Genomic DNA, 22,129 nt, shown 5'->3' with positions numbered 1-22,129 from the left:
CTGCAACAGAGGGACCTACGTTCTGGAACAGGAGGCCGGGCCATGCCGAGCGCCCACACTGAGGCTCTGCCTGGGCTGTGTGTGCCGCAGGCATTACATGGCGGACCGTCTCCTGAGCCTGGGCTCCAGCTGGCTGGAGGGGGCCGTGCTGGAGCAGATCGGTCCCTGCTTCCCCAACCGCCTCCCCCAGCAGATGCTGCAGAGTCTGAGCACCTCTGAGGAGCTGCAGCGCCAGTTCCACGTCTACCAGCTTCAGCAGCTTGACAAGCTGCTCTTGGAGCAGGAGAGTGAGGAGGAAGAGGGCCTGGAAGAAGAGAAGGTAAGAGCAAGGGAAAAGAGTGGGAGACTAGGAGAGCAGGAGAAGACTAGACCAAAGAAGGGAGCCCTTGAAATCCTTCTGTCTCTCAGGAGGAAGAGGAGGAAGAGGAGACTGAGAAAGAACTGTTTATCGAAGATCCAAGTCCTACAGTTTCTATACTGGTCCTATCACCACGTTGCTGGCCAGTCTCGCCACTCTGCTACCTGTACCATCCCAGAAAGTGCCTTCCCACAGAATTCTGTGATGCCCTTGACCGCTTCTCCAATTTCTACAGCCAGAGTGAGGAGATAGGGACAGGCAATTGGAGATCGGGGTGAGATTTGGGGTGGCAAGAGAGGACTAGGAGAGGACCTTTGGAGAGGAATACGTAGATAAAAAGTAGCATAGGCTCTAGGGATAAGTCTCCTAGGGGAGGGTGAAAGAGTGTGGGTTAGATCTTCTTAATTTCTCTTATTTCTTTCAACTTTGTGTGAATTCATTCTATTTTTCTTTTTCTGACTTCAAGTTGCATGCTTAGTCTTTTCGCACTTCCTTCTAGATAAAAGTATTTAAGGCTATTAATTTCCCTCATAATATTGCTATAGCTGCATTCTGTAAGATTTTTGGGTTTGTTTCTTAGATTTTTTTTATTGAGATATAATTAGTGTTCAGTAAAGTGCACAAATCTTAATTATGACTTAATGAATTTTATATCCATCTGTACTACCGTAACCACCCCCCAGATCAAGATGCACGCCCAAAGGCTTTCCTCTTCATGTCCCCTTTCTAGTCAGTATCTTCTAAGAAAAACCAGTATTCTTCCCTTTGTCACCATAGATTTTTGCCTGTATTTGAACGTCATGTAAATGGAATCACAGAGTATGTATTACGCCGTGTCTGATTTCCCTCACTCAACCTAATGTCTGTGGAGTGATCCAGCTTGTCAGTTGTATCATTACTTTGTTCTTTTGTATTGCTGAGTCATATCCCATTGTAGGAATATATTTATCTTTCCTGCTGCTGATGGACGTTTGGGATGTGGAATAAGATTTATTATGTAGTATTTTTATTATTGTTTAGTTCAAAGAATTTTCTAATTTTCATTATTACTTCTTTTATTTATTAATATTTTTGAAGTAGATTTTAAAATTTTCAAGCAAATTTTGTTTCATTTGTTTAGTTATCGTTTTGTTTTAGATTTCAACCTTCATTCCATTGTGGCCAAAGAATATGGTTTCTATTTTCTGAATCTTTGCAATTTGATACTTCTTTTTTGGCCAAATAGATAGATTGTCAAATTTTATAAGTGTTCCATGCGTTATTAAGAATGTATATTTTTCAACTGCTGGACACAGGATTCTACATATTTCACGAAATTGACCTTGTTAATTACATTGTTCAAATCTTCTGTAACCTTACTTATTTTTGTTTGCTTGATCTATTACTAAGAGAGATGTGCCAAAATCTACCTTTATAATAGTGAATTTTTAAACTTCTAATTACATACATTTTGTTTTATATATTTTTGACTGTTATTACATAAACTTTAAAATCGTTTAACAGTGCTGTCCAATATAACTTTTTGCAATGATGGAGAAGTTCTTTTCTGCTTTGTGTTCAATATGATAGCCATTTGTTGCTATTGACCATTTGAATGTGACTAGTTCAATTCAGGAACCAAATATTTAATTTTATTTACTTTAACCAGTTTAAATTTAAATAGCCATATGTGGCTAATGGCAACCACAATGGACTATGCAGGTTTAGAATCTTTATGGTTAATTATTATGAAGTGACCTTCTTTCGAGGAAAGCTCTTAAAATCTGTTTTTATCTGGTAGTAATATTACAGCTATCTTTCTAGTATATCTTTTTCTATCTTTTTCCTTTTTGTTTGGATTGATAAATCTTTTAGGTCTCTTTTATTGTAAAATACGAATAACACAATTTTCCATTTTAACCACTTTAAGTGTACAATTCAGTTATATTTTTACCTAAAATTATTTTTTATTTGGAAATAATTTCCAACTTATAGAAAAATTGTAAGATTAATTCAAAGAACACCCACATACTCTATCCAAGTTTACATTTTGTTAACATTTTTCCCATTTTGCTTTTGTCATTTGCTCTTTGTGTATATATGCATATATATAAATGTGCGTATATATATAAATGTGTATATATGTATGTGTGTGTAAGCGGGCGTGTGCTTGTGCGTGCACGTGCGCGCGCGCACACACACACACACACTTTTTTCCCCTGAATCATTGAGAGTAAATTACGCTATATGCTGGCCTTGCCCCTAAATACTTTAATACATATTTCCTAAGAATAAAGGTATTCTCTTACAGAATTCATTTATCAATTTCAGAAATTTAACATTGGTATAATACTCAAATCTACTTTCCATATTCCAGTTTTGTTAATTGACTCCATAATGTCTTCTCTCTCTTTTTATTTTTTTCAGTCCAGGATCACCCATTACGTTTAGTTGTCATGTTTCTAGTCTCCTTTAATCTGGAACAATTCCTCAGCCTTTGACTTTTATGACACTGACATTTTTGGAGAGTACAGTCCTTTAAAATTTTCTAAATAGTTTCTCCTTTTAAATTTGTATGGTATTGTCTTGTGATTAGATTCAGGTTATGTATTCATGGCCAGAATACTAAGTAAGTGATGTCGTGTGCTTCTCAGGGTATTACATTTGGAGCACACAATTTCTATCTGTCCCTCTTTTGTGTTGTTCATTTTGACAACCTGGTCAAGAGGTTGTTTGATTTCTCCACTGTATAGTTAATATTTTTTCCCTTGCTACTATTTATAAGAAGTCTGTTGGGATAGGTACTTTAAAACCATGCCAATATTCTACTCTCATGAGAATTTCCCCCAGTATCCATTTACTTTTAACTTTGTCATACTCTTATATTTTAGGCATGTGTCTTGTAAATACCTAGCATTTGTTTTGTATTCAGCCTAACAGTCTCTCTTTTTCCGTTGTCAATTTTAGCCTATTTATAATTACTATGAGTGAGGATAGTAAGGCTTTTATTTTAACCCTTTATTTTGTATTATTGTTTACCCTTATATTTTAAATTTTTAGTTACTTCATATACACAAAATATATAAAACATATGTACAGTTAAAATAATAATAATAAATTGAATACCTTTATAGGTATGGTTCTACCCTGGATTTTTGTGCTTTTTTTCTTATTTTGGATTGATTTTTTTTTAAATTCCTTTTTGTCTCTCTCAGTTTTGGAAGTCATGCATTCTATTTCTATAGTTGATTACATTTATATTTTTAACCTATATGTTTGATTTGTTAATAATATCACTTCCCACCTTCCTGAACAATAAAAGGACCATAGAAAAATCTTAATTCCAATTCTAACTTCCATCTTGCTTGTTATTGTTGTTCAGTGTTTTAGAATTATCTATTATTAGTCATTGTTATTACTGTTTATTCAGTTGATGTTTAGATTTGCCATAATACTAGTTGCTTTAGTCAACATTCCTTTTGCATCTTGATCCTTCTTTTTGAATTCAATTTTTCCCCTAAAGTCCATCCTTTAGAAGTTTCTCCATTGAGGGGGTATTGGTGGAAAACATTATTAGCTTTTGTTTGAAAATGGCTTATTTTCACCCTCATTTAAAATTGTTTTTATGATAGACTTGAGACATCCACAAAAGTAGACACATTAGATTAATAGTGTATCACTTAATAGATAAACGCCAATATATCCATTCATGGCCAGTCTTGTTTCATCTATGAGTATATTCCCACCCATTTCCCCAGTGTTCAAATTTAAAAGATAAAGACTCTTTTTAAAAGCAAGAACACTATAATTATTAAACCTTTAGAAGTTAATAGTTTCTAATATCATCAAATGCACAGTGTTCATATTTCCCTAATTATCTCATGTTTTTAAAATTACTTTTTGTTTATTGAGGATCCAAACAAAGCCCACACATTGCATTTGGTGGAGGTATATCTTTCATCTCCCTTAATCTGTAGGTTCCTGCCTCTCCCCACTGCACCCCCCCACCCCCCAAAAATTGGTTGTGGAGGAAACTGGGTTGTTTGCCAAATGGATTTGTTGACAGGCTGGATTTTGCTGATTATATCATCCACTTGGTGTCCTCTAGCATGTTCCTCTATCACCTTTATTTCCTAAAAACTGATATTTAGCCATAGAAGCTTATTCAGATTTGGGTTTGATTTCTTGGGCAAATCCCTAGGTGGTATTGTGTACTTCTTCCAGGAGGTGCGTTACGTCTAGCTGTCTCTCTTTGTGATAGTAAGATGGATCAATGGATTTCAGTGTTGTCAGTCTGATGTACACATTATATCTAGTTTCCCATCAGCTTTTCACTATGCAGTCATTCATTATCATTGTTTAGGTTTATCGTTTCATTAGGGGTTACAAACTAGTCATATGCTAGTTTTGTCATTCCTTCATGTATTAGCTGGAATGCTTCCTCTATAAAGAGAAACTTCCTCTCATCAACTTTTTAGTTACCCTGAAGTACAGTTGATACAGGAAAGGCTTGATTCTTTGCTCCTCCCCTTTATTTTGAACCACTTCTCTAGCAAACTCCAAGATGACCAATGAGATCTCTTAAAAATATATATCATTATGAACTCATGGATTTTTACAATATTTCATGTGTTTCAATCCATCGCAAGTGTTATTTTTTTGACGTTCAAATTGTCCCATTTTGGGCCAGCGAGTACCTCTCAGGTTGGCTCCCTTTGATGCTCTCTCCTTTTGACAGTGTCCTTGCTTCCTGGCATGAGCAAACATCCCAGGCTCACCCTTGCCGGAACTGTGATACCGGAGGAGGAAAAACCCAGCCTCATGGGCCTTTACAACTGTCAGCTCCTTAAGGAAGGGCAAAACTCAGGTCTCTGGTGTGTCACAGAGGAGGCTGAGCTCTGGAAGCTTAGCACCTCTATGTCTGTGACTGCCTCGGCCCTCCTCCCCACAGAGACTAGCAGGAACAGATCTTAATTAAGGGTACACCTTCGCCCGAACCCCTAACTCCCTATTTCCCCTGCTCTTTGTCTCTGCCTTTCTCCTCCACACTTTCCCAGGTCAGAACCATCCAGTTCTGGACATGGGACCACATCGGCGACTGCAGTGGACATGGCTGGGCCGGGCTGAGCTGCAGTTTGGGGACCAGACCCTGCATGTGTCCACCGTGCAGATGTGGCTGCTGTTGAATTTCAATCAGACAGAGGTGCCTCCGCTCCTCAGCCTCTCTGTCGTTTCTTCCCCCTTGTCTGCCACTGTTCTCCTTCACTCTGTTCCTTCCTTCCCTCATATTTTCCTGGCCCTTAACTCTCTCCCTCTGACTGGCCCTGTTCCTCCTCACCAGGAGGTGTCAGTAGAATCCTTGCTGAAGAATGCTGCCCTCACCCCGGAGCTGCTGCGCCAGGCACTTCTGCCCCTCACGTCTGAGAAGGGCCCTTTGAGCCTGCATGAGGGTCAGGACTTTCCACACGGGGGTAGGTCAATGGGGGCTGACCAGGGATGCTGCGCATAGAGGGTGGGGCTCTCAGGGTGGGGGGTAGTGTAGTAGGGAACGAGAATGGGGTTTCCTTCGCCCCCTCATCTGCCCCTCCTCCTCCGCGGGTACGGACTGGGAGTGCATTCCAGGTGTGTTGCGGCTTCGTGAGCCTGGGCTCCGGCCCTGTGGGGAGGCCCGGTGGCTGATACCTCCCCAGGAGTACCTGGATGTAGAGAAGGATGAGGGCCGAACCCTTGAACAGAAGAGGAACCTCCTGATCTGTCTTCTTGTCCGTATTCTCAAGGCTCATGGGGAAAAGGGCCTCCACATTGATCAGCTGGTTTGTATGGTAGGCAAAGAGGGGACCGTGAAGTTAGGGGAGGGCGGGAGTCATGCTGGGGGTTGGGGGTCACCATAAGGTGCCCAGGGTCACCATAAGGGAAGGTAAACGCTCTCAGTGTGACACCTTGTAGGTAACATTTCTGTCTGGGTTTTCTATTCCTGACAGGGTAGACAGAAGGCAGAGAGACAAGACATGTGTGTTTACTATATGCCAGGCCCTAAATCTAAGAGTTTGCATTATTAAGTCATTTAATTCGCACAATTCTATGTGATAGGGGGTGGTATTATCATCATCATCATCATCATCATCATCGTCGTCATCGTCCCCATTTGACAGATAAGAAAAATGAGGCATGAGAGAGTTAGTAACTTATCCATAGTCGCACAGCTAGTACGTGCCAGAGCTGGGCATTGAACCCAGGCAGACTGGCTCCTGTAGGTAAAAGGGGCCTGCCTGTTTTCTCGCCTCCCATCCAGGTGCTGGAAGCCTGGCAGAAGGGTCCAAATCCCCCTGGAAGCCTGGGCCGCACGGTGGCTGGGGGCGTGGCCTGTACCAGTACGGATGTCCTCTCCTGCATCCTGCACCTCCTGGGTCAGGGCTATGTGAAACGGCGTGATGACCGGCCCCAGATCATGATGTACGCCACCCCAGAGCCCACGGGGCCCTGCCGAGGTCAGGCAGAGGTCCCCTTCTGTGGCAACCAGACCACCAAGACTTCCAAGCCTAGGTGTGTGCGCACCAGCCAGTAGAGAGGGATGGGCTCCCCATGACAGGTGGTGCCACAGTAACCTGGGAGGAGCTGTGTGCCAAAGCCAGGCTCCCTTGTGGAGAAACACTTAGTTTCTTTCTTCGTCTATCCCCATTTTGTCTCTACTTGTTACTTTTCCCATTCTCATCGTCTTCATTCCGCCTTCCAGTGCCGTCAACTCCTTCTTTTCCTTCCTAATCAAGGGCCTTGCTGTCCCCATCCTCCTAGAGCATTTAGGCAAGAGACCCAGACATGTAAGCTCCTTTATAGGTCTCTCTCATTCTGAGCAAATATGAAATATTCTGCCATATGTATTGAGTGCTAACTGTGCACTCTGCTCAGTGAAATATGCACACTAGTTTTGGGGAAGCCTGTTCTACAGAGGAATTTGCCATAGGAGTCCCCTAGTTGGCTGGCACTGCTAAAGCTTTTTACAGCGGATCCAAGGCACTGCTTTGATGCCTGCTGTTTGCATTAGCTGTACAGTGAGCTTTCCAGAGTGATCTTTCTCCTACTCCCACATGCATGACATCACCCGGGGATCTTGTTTAAGTGCAGATCCCGAGTCAGTGCATTCAGTACAGGACCTGTGATACCGACTGCTGGGCCCCAAACTGCACTTGGAGTAGTAAGGCTGTGGACTACCCCTTCTCACCTGACACGCTAGTAGCGTTTTGGGTGAGACCCACAGTGGGACTGTCCATCCAGCTGTAGGTCAGTCAGCATCCTCACCCCTGCCTGCTGGATTCCTGCCGGGCCCTGGGTCACTGCAGCCGCCACTACAACTGCTTCTCTGGAGGGCCCTGCTCTGACAGTGGGTGTGGGTGGTTGTCCTCAGGCTGGTGACGCAAGCACGATGGGAGCTGGGGGCCAAGCTGGGGTTCAGGGAGTAGGTTGAATAAGCAGGGCAGGGAGACTGACCGCTGCCTCTTCTCTCCCCCCAAGCCCAGAAGCTGTGGCCGCCCTGGCATCTCTTCAGCTGCCTGCAGGTCGCACCATGAGCCCCCAGGAGGTAGAGGGGTTGATGGAGCAGGCGGTATGGCAGGTGCAGGAGACGCTGAACCTAGAGCGAGATGTGGCTCAGCACCTTTTGGCTCACTCCAACTGGGGGGCCGAACAGCTGCTGCAGAGCTACAGTGATAATCCTGAGCCACTGCTGCTGGCGGCTGGGCTGTGCGTGCCCCAGGCCCAGGCCGCCTCCGCGCGCCCCGACCACTGCCCGGTGTGTGTCAGCCCCCTGGAGCCCAGCGCCGACTTGCCCTCTCTCTGCTGCATGCACTACTGCTGCAAGGTGAGGCCCACCAGTCCTCCCGCCCCAGCTTTCTGCTCAAGCATAATTCCTTGGAAATTATTGGTTCCGGCCCCAGCGCCGCCATTTCCTACCCTAGGCAATGTTGGGCAAGGCTCCTAGTCTCTCTTACATGAGTTTTGTCATCTACCTTGACATTGTGAAGGGTGGTGGTTAGGATATATACATCCATGGTTCTCAAAACTTTTAATTTGCATTTTGTAGTCACTGGCGGCTTTTAAAAATTCTCAAGCTCATACTATACCCCAGGCTAAGTAAATCAGAATCTCTGGAGGTGAAATCCAGGCATCAGGAGCTTTGAAAGCTCCTCAGATGATTCGAGTGTTCAGCCAAATTTGAGAACTACTGGTACACACACGCACGCACACACACATACGTGCGCGCACACGCACACACACACATATGCGCACACACACACACACAGCATACATGAAGGCACTTTGTCAATGGGAAGTGCTATTCAATTGGTCATGCCTGTAGCTTGTGGTTTCCTTATCGCCATGCACGTCTCTCTCTCAGACTATCATCACTTCTTTTGTGTATATTCTCACCTGATACACAAATAGAAAGCAATGTAGTAAACCAGAAAATAGCACAAAAGCGGAAGGCAGTTTTGGGAAGGCAGGGCCTGCTGTCGTACAGCTGAAGCAGAGAAGGCTGCCGGTCGGGGGTGAGTCTTTAGTCTTCAAAGGCAGGAAGGGGTGGGAGAGCCCCCCCCCCCAACCAGAGTGCTGAGTGTCTGGTATTCCCCGCCTCACAGCTCTTAGAACTGGTGCCTTATCCGCAGCCATCCTCTTAAGAGGGCGAGTGCCTGTGTTGCTAGGATTCTAGCTGCCTCTCCCTCCCAACAGTGTCTCCGGGGTGGGCCATCCTGGACAGGGGCATTGCATGCGTGCAAACCGGTTCTCTTTCTGGTTCCCTTTTGCTCTGCTTCAGGTTACTCTTCTCACATAGCTGCCTATGCTCCTTGCCCCCCCCCAGCTTCTTACTTCTTTCCTTCACACTTGCATTTTTTTCATTTAATTCATATTTGTCGTGGACTTACTGTGCGCATAGCTCTGGGTGCTGAATGAGGGCGTGGGAAAGTCCAAGTAACGACCGTGCGCTCTTCGTAACAGCAGCTAACAGTGATGGGCACTCACGCTGGGCCATTGTGCTATTTTACACGCAGTCTCTCACTGAATTCCCATCCTGGTTTAGGGAGATAGATATTCTTACTCTCCCCATTTTATAGACGACAGATAGACGCACCGGGAGGAGAAAGAATTTGCCCAAGGTCAGGATTGGATTTTGGCGGTCTCACTCCAGGGCCCTCCCTCCCCACACTTATGAGAAATGCAGGGAAAAGAATCCCGTGGGGTCTTCGTTGTAGGAAGTGACTGGGGTTCGGATTGGGCTGCAGGGCTTGTCGGGGACTTTCACCTGGGGAGGCACGGGGAAGGCCAGTCCCAGGAGGTGACTATCTGGGGAAGAGTGTGGCAGACAGAGGGAAGAGCAGGAGCAAACACAGGGAAGCCATGGGACCGCAGCTGGAGAGGAGATCTGGGAGGTGGCCAGGGGCCCAGTTGGGTCGGGATTGGCAGATAATGGGTTTTCCTTTAGGGGAAGCCATGGTGGGTTTTAAGCAGGGGAGTGATATGATCTGATTGACGTGTTTGAAAGGATTGCTTTGTGTGGAGAAAAGGCTTGGACGGGAACAAGAGTGGAAGCTGTGTACAAAGAGGCAAGAAGAGAAGGTGGTGGTTTGGCCGAGGGACAGTGGGGAGGAGAGGACTGGGAGGGTTTGGCGACATTTGCAGGTGGAGCTGACAGGGCTGGGGGATTAGATGTGGGCTGTAGAACTAGGGACTCCAGGGTGATCCCTGGGTTTTTGACCTGAGCATCTGGGTGAATGGGATTGTCATCTTGTACCGGGGCTGGGGCCTGGGGTGGAGAGCAGGTTTTTGAGGGGGGAATTCAGTCTTTTATGGCCATGAACTGTGAGCTTCTTATTGGACACCTTTGTGGGACTGGCAAGTGGACAGTGGGTTTTTGAATTCAGAATGACGTGGCGAGGCCTGGCTGGTATCACCCAGGGAGAAAGAAGCAGGCCCAAGCGCTGAGCTTGGGGCACCCCCTCGCTGCAGAGATGTGGAGACAGGGAGCCTGAAAATGCCACTGAGAAAAACAGGCTACTTGAACAAGTCCCAGCCGAGGAGAAGCCTATGAATAAGTCACAGCTGAGTGGCACAAATGAAATGCAGGAGAACTCAGAGCAGGGAAATCCTGGCGTCTGGAGCAGTTGGGGGCAGCTTCCCAGGGTGAGCCTTGAGTGGCAGGTGGAATTGGGGGGTGGAGGCGGGGCATGGGCTGGGGAGCACCTTCCTTGGGCTGAGCACCGGGAACAGCATGAACCAAGAGCAAGCCCAAAGCCGAGGGGCTCCTTACGGGAGTGGGGCCGCACCGGACTGAGGCATCAGCGGGCCTTCGTCCTCCGTGGCTGGGAGGGGGGAGCTTGCTGCGCCTGTGTGCCTGCAGGTGTGCGGTCTGAATTTGGAGAAACTTCCTGTTTTATCTCAGAAATGCAGGAATTTTGCATCCAACATCCCAATTTATCTGGGTTTGTTTCACTATAAAAAGGGGTTTGTTGTGTTTTGTTTAGTACTTTCCTCTGAGTAAAAATAGTCCAGTAAAATGCTTCCCATTTATCCTGGAGCTTGGATACCACTGATACATGTCCTCTCCTGGGGGTTAGATGCCTCGTTTTGGAAAGCTCGGGCCGTGGGCAGTGAGGGAAGGGGCTGTTACTGGGGGATTTTAGGCGGCTCGGGCTGCTGTCATGCATAGACCATGGATGTGATGGGGAGAGGTGGGGGGTAGGAAGACCATTGGTCAGGACTGGCTCCGGCAGCAGTTTAGGAGCAGAGAGGATAATGGCCTGGTGTAGGGTGGGGCAGGGCTATGGGCACAAGACAGGATTTAAGAGATGTGAAGGGTCCAACATGGCCTGGGGCCACCGTGCTGCCATTGATCAGGATTTGGGAGATGCAGTGGGCAAGTCTGAGTCTGGGGGCACAGGAGCCTCAACACAGGCATGGAGGTGAGCAAGTGGAGCCAGGAGGAGAGGCCACAGGTGTGTTTGCAGCGTCCAAGGCCAGCCACCAATGGGGAAAGGGGGACTCATCTCCTAGGCCTCCTTTCTCTCTGACCTTGCTCGCTCCAATTCTTTCGTGGAACTTGAGTCTTTCTTTCTCCTCATCTCGTCCTCCTCTTTCCCCCACCCCCTTCGATTCTCTGTACCCATTCCCTCCACATCAAGCCCAACAATAATTATAATTAGGCTGCTATCCTGGCCCACACATCCTCAAAGACAACTGTAATTTGGGCCAATCCAGGAAAATGCATGGAAGCCAGAAAGATTAGGGTCAGTTTTGAGGTCGATTTAGAAGCAGGCTTGTCTCTGGCCTTCTGCGTCCTCGGGAAGGGAGGGCCGCTAGATTACTGCCCAGGACCCCACCTCCTCGTGCTGCTCCCGCACTGTCCCTGAGCGCCCCTCCGTTCCCTCCCAGTCTTGCTGGAATGAGTATCTAACAATGCGAATCGAGCAGAACCTTGTGCTGAATTGCACCTGCCCCATCGCCGACTGCCCTGCCCAGCCCACCGGAGCCTTCATTCGTGCCATCGTCTCCTCACCAGAGGTCATCTCTAAGGTATCCCCTCCCCTGAGAGAGGCTCGGTGCACAGCCAGATGGGCAGGCCCCAGGGAGTGGGCTGGCATGCGGGGTGCTGGGGGACCTGAAGGTGTGGCATGCTGGCAAGACCAGGCCCTCACTTGGTGGCACCTGTGTCCCACAGTACGAGAAGGCCCTCCTGCGTGGCTACGTGGAAAGCTGCTCCAATCTGACCTGGTGCACCAACCCCCAGGGCTGTGACCGCATCCTGTGCCGCCAGAGCCTGGGCTGCGGGACCATCTGCTCCAAGTGTGGCTGGGCCTCCTGCTTCACCTGCAGCTTCCCTGAGGTGGGCCCCCACCCTGGCCCTGATGCTGAGCCCGGATCCACCCCCTCCCTGCCCCCCCCACACAGATTCTGCCTTGTTAGCATCCTCGGCCACCCAGTGGGGCTCTGTTCCCCCCCACACACACCAGCGGGGCTGCCCTCAGTAAGGGCTCTGCTATGTCCTCCCCGCCCCCTCCTGCTCTAGGCACACTACCCTGCCAGCTGTGGCCACATGTCTCAGTGGGTCGATGACGGCGGCTACTACGATGGCATGAGTGTGGAGGCCCAGAGCAAGCACCTGGCCAAGCTCATCTCTAAGCGCTGTCCCAGCTGTCAGGCTCCCATCGAGAAGAATGAGGGGTGTCTGCAGTAAGAAGAGGGCCCTGGGGGAGTCTGCAGGCACGGGAGAGGGTAGGAGACCTGCTAGTGAGAAATGGGGCTGACCAGAACGCCGAGCAACAGGCGCAGTTACTCAACCACCCTTTCTGGGCATGCTCCAGGGTGATTCCTGGGTTTTATGTTCCTTCCCCCACTTTTAAGTCTACACTGTATGGGGGAATTCAGAGGCAAGGGTGCATTCAGTAGTGACCGGTAATGTGGGAGACTAAAGGCATAGAGGGGCCGGGGCATCTTCAGAGGTGCCTTCAGGCCCCTGGCCTTCCTGCTGTGGCCCTGGCCAGAGGCAGGAGCCCTCTGACCAGCGAGCTTCCTCCCTAGCATGACCTGTGCCAAATGCAACCATGGATTCTGCTGGCGCTGCCTCAAGTCCTGGAAGCCAAATCACAAAGACTATTACAACTGCTCTGCCATGGTAAGGGGACCGTCGCCGGGAGGAGGGTGGGGGCCAGGGGAAGTCAGGATGGGATGCTGTTGCAGGGTCTTGGGCAAAGAGGGCTCTGTGTCCAGAGCAACCGCACAGCTGTGGAGACAAAGGCTCAGTGGGGAGAAGACAGAGCCACCTAGGCCTACAGGTGCTGGGAGGTCTGCGCACAGCAACCTTTAACCCCCGTGTAGGACTTCTCATACCCAGGTGGGCTGGGGCGAGCGGGGCAGAGCAGAGAAGAGCAAGGACCCTGAGTCCGAGCCTGGTCCACCGCTTAGTGTGTGGCTTTGGGTCCGTTTACTTGTCCACACCTCAGCATCCTCATCTGCAAAAGGGGCTGATAATATGACCTCCCTCACAGTTCTGAGGATTAAATGAAAACATCTGGGTAGTGTTGAAAGGCCTCTGTGAATGGGGGCTCATCTGAGATGAGCCACATTCTGTCCCAACAAAGCCCAGTAACCCTCTCAACACGTCCTTACAGGTAAGCAAGGCAGCTCGTCAAGAGAAGCGGTTTCAGGACTATAATGAGAGATGCACTTTCCATCACCAGGCCCGGGTGAGCAGGGAGGAAAGAGTTGGGTCGGTGAGAAGGTCACAGGGAGGGGGGCATGGCCGCGGAGGGGCCAGAGAACGGGTTGGAGGCTGCTGTTCTGATTGGCTGGGGCTGCAGGTGCCGGCGTATCACTGACTCCAGCCCTGTGCGCAGGAGTTTGCTGTGAACTTGCGGAATCGCCTGGCTGCCATCCATGATGTGCCCCCAGCCAAGTCCTTCACCTTCCTCAGTGATGCCTGCCGGGGACTTGAGCAGGCCCGAAAGGTTGTGGCAGCTGGGGGAGGGGAGGAGGGGTATGTCGGGGCGTGCAGTGGGCCCGGCCACTTCCCTTGAACCCGCCTGGATGGGGGGATGAGGAGGAAGCAGGTGGGAGGGCAGGTGCCAGGCCTCAGTGGGGAGAAGCCTGACTGGGGCTCCCGTAGGTGCTGGCCTATGCCTGCGTGTACAGCTTCTACAACCAGGACACAGAGCCCCTGGACGTGCTGGAGCAGCAGACAGAGAGCCTGGAGCTGCACACCAATGCCCTGCAGATCCTTCTGGGTGAGGCCCGGCCCCGCCCGCTCGGCCCTCTCGCTTGCCCGCCTGTCCCCTCCGAGCGCCCCATCCTGCGAAACAGTGCCCCACCCGGCCCCCAGCCTTCACTCGGACCTCTTCCTCCTCTTAATTCTTTGTAGCCATGTCACCAGCAGCCTTTTAAAATTCCGGTATGAAGACTATATTACATGCTGTGAGTGCCTAAGGGCACAGGTCCCCCAGGCCTTTGATTTCATTACGATGTGTCCCCACCATTGGAGTGTAAGCCCCATGAGAATGGAGGGTTAGAGCTTGGCCTGGCAGATGTTGGTAGAACTTGGTAGGTGTGTGTTGAAGGAAGGAATGGAAGGGATGAAAGAAGGGAGGGAGCCCCTGTGCCTGCCCCCTCTGTAGAGGAGACCCTGCTGCGGTGCCGAGACCTGGCCTCGTCCTTGCGCCTCCTGCGGGCAGACAGCCTCAACACGGGCCTGGAGCTGCTCCGGCGGATCCAGGAGAGGCTGCTCGCTATCCTGCAGCATTCCACCCAGGTAGGCTCCCCCGGCCCCGGGCCTCCGTGCCCAGCGCAGCCCCTGCCCCGGGGTGTCCAGGAGCAAAGGCAGTGAGGGCGAATGAATGTCCAGCTCCTGGGCCAGCCTGCTGGACGCTGTGGGACCCTGCCACCTGACCGCGTTTCCTACAAGATAAGGGAGTTAGCCCACATCAAGGGTATTTGGCCAGATGCTTGCTCTTCGGGATCAGCTGGGGAATGTTTTCAGCCACAACTCCCAGATGTGGATTCAGAATGCAGGAGTAGGGCCCAGGGGCTCGGGGTCCCCTGGAGTAAGGGATCTCTGAAGTGGTTTCCAGTCCTAATACGCTGATGTTGGGTCTAAACTATGAGTCTTGCCCTCGGGAGCTTACGGACTGGTGAGTCCCTGGGGTAGAACAGATGCGTACATACACTGTAAGCTCCCGAAGCACAGGGCTGGTGGCCTCACCGTTGTGTCCCGTGTCCCTGGAGGCCACCTCTGAGTGAAACCACACAAGGCAGTGGTTGGAGAGGGGCTGTGGGGAGGGAGGGAGAGCCGGTGGGAGCCTTCCTGCCAGGAGCGTGGCACCCAGTAGGCCCGCAGACAACACCAGCTGAAGAAATGCTGGGCACAGAGACCCAGTGGCCTCTACTCTCCTCCCCACACCCTCCCGTCCCCTTGCCAGGATTTCCGCGTTGGTCTCCAGAGCCCGTCGCTAGAGGCCCAGGAGGCGAAAGGGTCCAACGTGCCCAGCAATCAGTGAGTAGGGTGGGCAGAGCTCCTGGGGGGAGTGGGACGTGCCAGGCGCCGTCGGGGGCTGAGTGGCGCTCTCCCCTTAGGCCCCCGGGCTCCTCGGGGCTGGAGGAGGAGGAGGAGGAAGACGAAGACGACGAGGATGATGTGCCTGAGTGGCAGCAGGACGAGTTCGATGAGGAGCTGGACAACGACAGCTTCTCCTATGACGAGGAGTCTGAGAACCTGGACCGAGAGACTTTCTTCTTTGGCGAAGAGGAGGAGGATGAGGAGGCCTACGACTGAGGGCAGGCGTCAGGGAGCCCCTGGCACCGTGCGTGACCACGGCACTGTCACGGGTGGGGGGAGGGGCGAGTCCCAGCGGCCGCAGCGCCTCCTGTTTACTGAATAAACCTTTCCACAGACGTCTCTGAAGCAGGCTGGGCAGCTCCCCAAAGGCCCGCTTCAGCTCCCCCCTCCCACACGCCCAGCCCTGCTCAGTCTTTAGTTTTCTTCAGACCTCCAGACTCTTCTGTCATCATAGAAGGCCCAAAGGTGACCCCTTTGACTTCAGCGATAAAGGGGAATGAGGGTCCACCTGGTCCAGGGCCAGGTGCAGACTTGCCCACTTTTCCCAGATCCAGCCCAGTGTTAGAGCCCAGAAGAGACGGGGAGCGGCTGCCCCCCCCCCCCCCGCACCACCCCCGCCCCCCCCCCCCCCCCCCCCCCCCCCCCCGCCCCATGATCGGCCTCCCTCTGAGCTGCTGAATGTTCCTGGCAGAAGCTTACGGGCAGCAGAAAGTATCCGCTGGGGGGCCTACGACTTAAAGGGTCTCTACATCTTGCAGTGAAGTGGGGTGGGAAGGGATACTCTGAGGGCTGGCCCTGCCCCACCACACATACAGGCGCGAAGTTAGGATTGTAAACATACCTTTTAATTTGGTACTGGGGCTGAGGCCAGAGTGGTACAGAGCAGAGTGCGAGCAGAAGAATTTCAGACAGTGGGGCCGAGGCAAGCGGTTGGGGCAGGGGAGGAAGCCACCTGCTCGGGAGGAGGCGCCTCAAAGTATCGGTCAAGCACGGCCTCCAGCTCTCCCTCTTCGTAGTCCCACACCTGGAAGCGCGAGCCGTCTGCTGCTCCCCGGATCATGGCTGAAAGCACTGGGCAGGAGGGGGGAGGCGAGGATGCTTCCCACATCCCCTGCTCCCTTCCCTTCCCCAGCCCTTATTGGGGGTGTGCACTGTACTCAGAGACCCCCCCAAGGCAGGAGTTTGGGCTGGGTCCTCAGAAAGCTGAAGAGAGGGAGTGGCCATCCAGGGCTTGTGCTCACCTCGGCCAGACTGCGGGCGGAACAGGCACAGGATTGGCTTCTTGAGGGCCACAGCCCGGCCCAGCTCGTAGCCTACGCCCAAGGATGGCTGGGTCACTTCCGCCACGACCACTGGGAAGAAAGAGGAGACAGAGGCTCAATATCTGGGCTTGTAAGGAAAAGATGGCAGGTGGGTATGGTGAGGAAGATGCTGTAGGGAGGCCTAGGTGGGCAGGCCAGGCATGTTTGGGGGACCTAACACCCTAGAGGAGTTCACAGGTAGGAGGGAGGGCCACTCACCATCTGCCTGCTGCAGCCAGGCCATGTCCCGCTCATGGATGAGCCTGTCGCCTCCAGCAGCCTCTTCCCCTGTGGTTGAGGGAAAGCTATTCCGGGCTTCGCCCCCACCCCGGTCCTCAATACTTAGTACCTCCCCGCTGTGTCACCCCATATCCATACTGCTCAGGGTGGGAAGGAGATGTACGAGATGACGTCTGAGGGCCTAAGAGTCCATGAAAAGGAGTAAGGAAATGGAGTAGTCACAAGAAAAACTCAATCCTGTGAAAGGAAGCATGTGTGATTAGGGCCAGGTGAGTGACAGCCGAGATGAAGGGAATGACTAACATGTGGGCCAGTGATTAGAGAAGGAGGAAGAGCATCCCAGGTGGGGAAATGTCAGGCAGGAGCAAGGACTGGCCCATGCGAGGAAAAGATGGAGAAAGACTAGACTAGAGCCTAACAGTGGCTCTCAGGCTTGGTGGGGACCAGAAATCACCTGAGAACTTGGTAAAACTACAAAGACCCGGGTGTCTGAGTCCAGCTACTTCATGAGCTCTCTCCAGGGGATTCTCGTACCCACTAACATTTGAGAACCACTGCTGGAAGGAACAGTGGTGAGTAGGAGGTGATGGGAAAGAAGGTAGGAGAGGCATACTGGGGTCAGAGGGCAAGGATCTAAGCGTTCCAGCTTGAAATGTTATCCGTCAGGGCTATTAGGCTCACAGCCACCCACATGGGAGCAAAAATCACTGGAGAACTGTCAAAAAGAGATTCTAAGGCTTCATTCTCTCCTTCTCTATGAGAATCTGCCTTTTAAAAAAGCTCCCCAGATCATACTTGAGCACACTGAATTCAAGAACCACCAGGCAGAAGTGGACATACTGTGAAACCAACGACCCTTAAGCTTCAGGCTCCTTCACTTGCACAGGCCCTTTCCAGTGCCCTAGCAATTTTGTGATTTTGTCTTTTTAAAGAGGTCTCCCAGAATTGCATGAAGTCCCACAAATCCTGGATCTGCTCCTGGGTGGGGCAAGGAGAACCACTTAAAGTTTTCTGAGCAGAAGTATAAGAGTTCTAGGCACAATTTTCAAACTAGAAGAGTCACTGAGAGTCCAGACCAACTGATCAAAACCATGTTTTAGAAAGACCCAGCAGTAACAATGCATTTTCTGAAAATGAAATAAAAAGTGCAATCCTATTTACAATAGCATCAAAAACAATAAAATACTTAAGAATAAATTTAACCAAAGAGATGAAAGATCTCTATACTGAAAACTACAAGAGACAGATGAAAGAAATAATCGAAGAAGGCACAAATAAATGGAAAGGTATCCCGTGTTCATGGATAGGAAGAATTAGTATAGTTAAAATGTCCATACTACCCAAAGCCATCTACAGATTTCGTGTAATCCCTATCAAGATGCAATGGCATTTCTTACGGAAGTAGAAAAAAGCAATCCTAAAATTTATGTGGAACCAGAAAAGACTCCAAATAGCCCAACTAATCCTGAGAAAGAAGAACAAACAGATTTCAAGCTATATTATAAAGCTACAATAAACCAGTAGGGTATTGGCATAAGAACAGACACATAGACTCATGGAACAGAATCGAGAGCGTAGAAATAAACCTATGCATATACAGGCAACTAACATATGATGAGGGAGTCAAGAATATTCAGTGGAGAACAGACTGTCTCTTCAAAAACTGGTGCTGGGAAAACTATACTCACATGTAAAAGGAAACTAGATCCCTATTTTACACCACTCACAAAAATTAACAAAATGGATTAAAGGCTTAAATGTAAGACCAGCAACCATAAAACTCCTAAAAGAAAACATAGGAAAAAACTATTTGACATGGGTCTTAGCAGTGTTTTTTGTGGATATGACACCTAAGGCACAAGCAACAAAATAAAAAGTAAACAAGTGGCACTACATCGAACTAAAAAGCTTCACAGCAAAAGAAATGATCAACAAAACAAAAACAACCCACAGGATAGGAAAAAATATTTGCAAACTATGTATCTGATAAGGGGTTAATATCCAAAATATATTAAAAAAACTCATACAACTCAATAGCAAGAAAACAATCCAATTAAAAATGGGTAAAGGAACTGAATAGACATATACCAAAGGTGTATGAATGGCCAACAGGTACATGAAAAGGTGCTCAACATCACTAATCATTAGGGAAATGCAAATCAAAATCAACAAGATATTACCTCACACCTGTTAGAATGGCTATCCTCAAAAAGACAAATGCTGGTGAGAGTGGAGAAAAGGGAACCCTTGTGCATTGTCGGTAAGATTGTAAACTGGCACAGCCACTATAGAAAACAGTATGGGGGTTCCTCAAAACATTAAAAATAGAACTACCATATGATCCAGCAATCCTACTTTGGGGACTATAACCAAGGGAAACAAAACACACTATGTCAAAGAGATATCTGTACCCCATGTTCATAGCAGCATTATTTACATTAGTCAAGATATGGAAGCAACCTAAGTGTTCAGGAGTGGATGAATGGATAAAGAAGTTGTGATACACACACACAGATGGAGAGAGAATGGAATATTATTCAGCCATGAGAAAGAAGGAAATCCTGCCATTTGGGAAAACATGAAAGGGTTTTGAGGGCATTATGCTAAGTGATATAAGACAAAGAAAGAAAGCAATAGTGTATGATCTCACTTATATGTGGAATCTAAAAAAACAAAAACCAGAAAAACCCAAACTATGAAAGAGATAAGATTTGTGGTTACTAGAGGTGGGGCTTGGGGTGGGGGTGTGGGGAAATCGGGTGAAGTTGGTCAAAAGGGACACACTTCCGGTTATAAGATAAGTAAGTAGCAGGGCTGTAATGTGTATGGTGTCTGCAGTCAGCATGCGCTGTGGTTATTTGAAAGCTGGTAAGAGAGATCCTGGGTTCTCATCACAAGGAAAAAAATTTTTTTCTTTTTTTGTATCTATATGAGGTGATAGCTGTTACCTTATTGTGGTAATCCTTCCACAATATATGTGAGTCAGGTCATCATGCTGTACCCCTTAACCTTATACAGTGCTACATGTCAATTATATCTCAATAAGAGGGGGGGGTGAGGGGGGAGGCAGGGCGTGCGGGAGGGGAAGACCCAGCAGCCAGGAGCAGAGCACAGTAGTAACATCTTGATCAGAGGGCGTGAGAGAGCAACCGGTGGTGGTGGAGAGGACTGGAGCTGTCCGGTCTATACTTTGATGGCAAACCAGAAAGCAGAAGGATAAGCTTTGTCTTAGGCTGGGAAGAAGTTGCCAGCGGGTGACGTGGGAACCCAAGTAGCCCCACCCACGCCTAGGCTGCCCTCCCTGCAGACGCCCTGGAAGAGCTGAAGAAAGTTCTTCAAGAAGGAACCAAAGGCCGAGATAATAACTGAGGACGGAGGCTGGGCTCACACCACAGCTGGACGCACACACGTGCCGTCTGAGCCCCGGCCCCCATTCCTGGGCGGAGGACAGTTTTCGTGGAGGGGAAGGAGCCCGAGCCCAGCGCCGCCGGGGCCTCACCGCGCTCGCCCAGCTCGGCGGCCGCCACGTGCTCGGTGAGCACGGCCCCGAAGCGCCGCAGTCGCGACACGATCCGCTGGTACAGCTCCCGGTCCGCGCGCCCGCCGCGGATACTCCCGCAGAAGTACAGGGCCCGGCGGCCGGGCTCGCCCAGCAGCCTGGGCTCCCCGCACTCCGCCCCGCGGGCCACCGTCGCCTCCATCTCCGCCGCCAACGCCGCTCACCTTCCGGCGCCAGGGGGCGACAGCCCGCAGCCGCGTGACCGGGGCGGGGCGGCGCAGAGCTCTGGTACCCAAGGGTCCAATTCTGTGAAATGGGGAGGATGGGCGACGACACCCATGTGTGAGGAACCCACAGCCTCCTGGACTTCTTAACTTGAACGCGTCCTGGAAGAGCTCGTGGTCTTCCCCACCTCACCCACTTCTCTGCCTGCTGCCCCTTCGTCCTCCTCATCTATGCAGCTGCTCAGGTTCAAAACCTTGGAGTCATTCTTTTTTTTTTTTAAGATTTTTTTTTTAAATTATTATTGGGGAAGGGGAACAGGACTTTATTGGGGAACAGTGTGTACTTCCAGGACTTTTTTCCAAGTCAAGTTGTTGTCCTTTCAGTCTTAATTGTGGAGGGCGCAGCTCAGCTCCAGGTCCAGTTGCCGTTGCTAGTTGCAGGGGGCGCAGCCCACCATCCCTTGCGGGAGTCGAACAGTCAACCCTGTGGTTGAGAGGACCGGCTCTAACCAACTGAGCCATCCAGGAGTTCAGCTGAAGGCTCAGCTCAAGGTGCCTGTGTTCAATCTTAGTTGCAGGGGGCGCTGCCCACCATCCCTTGTGGGACTCAAGGAATTGAACTAGCAACCTTGTGGTTGAGAGCCCACTGGCCCATGTGGGAATCGAACCAGCAGCCTTCGGAGTTAGGGGCTTGGAGCTACAACTGCCTGAGCCACCGGGCTGGCCCCTTAGAGTCATTCTTGACTCTTCTCTTTCAAACCCTACATCCAATCCATCAGCAACTCCTGTCGGTTCTCCCTTCTGAAGATTTCCGGATTCTGACGCCCACTCATCACCTCCACTACAGCCATACTCGACCAGACTTCCCTCAGCAGTCTCCGCACAGGCTCCCCACTTCACTGCTACGCAGTCTGGCCTCCACTCAGCAGCCAGAGTGACCCTGTGAACACATTAGTTAGGTCATGACCCTCCTCTGCTCACACTCTCTGATGGCACCCTTCTCACTGAGGGTAAAAACCAAACTCCCACAGTGGCCTGCCAGGCCCACGTGATCTGGTGATTGTCTTACCTCTGTAACCCCAGCTCCATTACTCTCACCGACTTTTCTGCAGCTACCCTGGCTTCCTGGCTATTCCTCAAGCGTGCCCGCCGTGCTTTAGCCTCAGAGCCTTTGCATTTGTTGTTCCCTGGAACACTTTTTGTCCCAGATGGCTCCCTGGGTCACTCCCTCATCTCCTCCAAGTCTTTGTTCACTTGTCACTTTCCCTGACCACCCTCTTGCACCCTCTTCAACAGGGTAACCTCCTCCCGATCCCCTTCCCTGCCCTGCCTTTTCTCAGGTACCATCCACTTTATTACTATTTTTTTGGGGGGGGATATTGGGGAACAGTGTGTTTCTCCAGGGCCCATCAGCTCCAAGTTGTTGTCCTTCAA

The 22,129-nt window shown here is 50.1% G+C and overlaps 2 protein-coding genes across 4 annotated transcripts in view; one reads left to right on the top strand and one right to left on the bottom strand.

The window, feature by feature from the left end:
• The window catches only part of CUL9 (cullin 9), a 35,278-nt gene extending 19,512 nt beyond the window's left edge, over nucleotides 1-15,766 (top strand). For 2 of the 3 annotated variants that reach the window (XM_019738396.3, XM_088795715.1), the window contains 17 exons: nucleotides 91-319; nucleotides 409-598; nucleotides 5,395-5,540; nucleotides 5,679-5,808; nucleotides 5,960-6,159; nucleotides 6,630-6,880; nucleotides 7,847-8,192; nucleotides 11,759-11,899; nucleotides 12,045-12,209; nucleotides 12,393-12,556; nucleotides 12,905-12,998; nucleotides 13,495-13,569; nucleotides 13,720-13,830; nucleotides 13,989-14,106; nucleotides 14,494-14,627; nucleotides 15,295-15,368; nucleotides 15,449-15,766. In XM_019738396.3, coding sequence (XP_019593955.3) covers nucleotides 91-319; nucleotides 409-598; nucleotides 5,395-5,540; nucleotides 5,679-5,808; nucleotides 5,960-6,159; nucleotides 6,630-6,880; nucleotides 7,847-8,192; nucleotides 11,759-11,899; nucleotides 12,045-12,209; nucleotides 12,393-12,556; nucleotides 12,905-12,998; nucleotides 13,495-13,569; nucleotides 13,720-13,830; nucleotides 13,989-14,106; nucleotides 14,494-14,627; nucleotides 15,295-15,368; nucleotides 15,449-15,647 — 2,767 coding nt within the window. In that variant the 3' untranslated portion in view covers nucleotides 15,648-15,766. Of the gene's footprint in view, nucleotides 1-90; nucleotides 320-408; nucleotides 599-5,394; nucleotides 5,541-5,678; nucleotides 5,809-5,959; nucleotides 6,160-6,629; nucleotides 6,881-7,846; nucleotides 8,193-11,758; nucleotides 11,900-12,044; nucleotides 12,210-12,392; nucleotides 12,557-12,904; nucleotides 12,999-13,494; nucleotides 13,570-13,683; nucleotides 13,831-13,988; nucleotides 14,107-14,493; nucleotides 14,628-15,294; nucleotides 15,369-15,448 lie in introns of those variants that run through there. The other variant, XM_088795714.1, reaches the window with a different exon arrangement.
• A 488-nt stretch (nucleotides 15,767-16,254) lies between these two features.
• On the bottom strand, nucleotides 16,255-20,714 carry DNPH1 (2'-deoxynucleoside 5'-phosphate N-hydrolase 1). Its single transcript, XM_019738399.3, has 4 exons — nucleotides 20,472-20,714; nucleotides 16,952-17,020; nucleotides 16,673-16,783; nucleotides 16,255-16,502 (listed from the first exon to the last, which is right to left on the bottom strand). Exons 1-4 carry the CDS (start codon nucleotides 20,671-20,673, stop codon nucleotides 16,336-16,338), a joined length of 549 nt encoding a protein of 182 aa, XP_019593958.2. The 5' UTR covers nucleotides 20,674-20,714; the 3' UTR covers nucleotides 16,255-16,335.
• Nucleotides 20,715-22,129: the final 1,415 nt, after the last annotated feature.

This window comes from Rhinolophus sinicus, chromosome 2 (genome assembly GCF_057876585.1).
Source record: "Rhinolophus sinicus isolate RSI-liver-muscle chromosome 2, RSI-T2T, whole genome shotgun sequence".
Classification (NCBI taxonomy): domain Eukaryota; kingdom Metazoa; phylum Chordata; class Mammalia; order Chiroptera; family Rhinolophidae; genus Rhinolophus; species Rhinolophus sinicus.
Note: the sequence above shows the minus strand (reverse complement) of the source record. Positions and strands in the feature narration are given on the sequence as shown.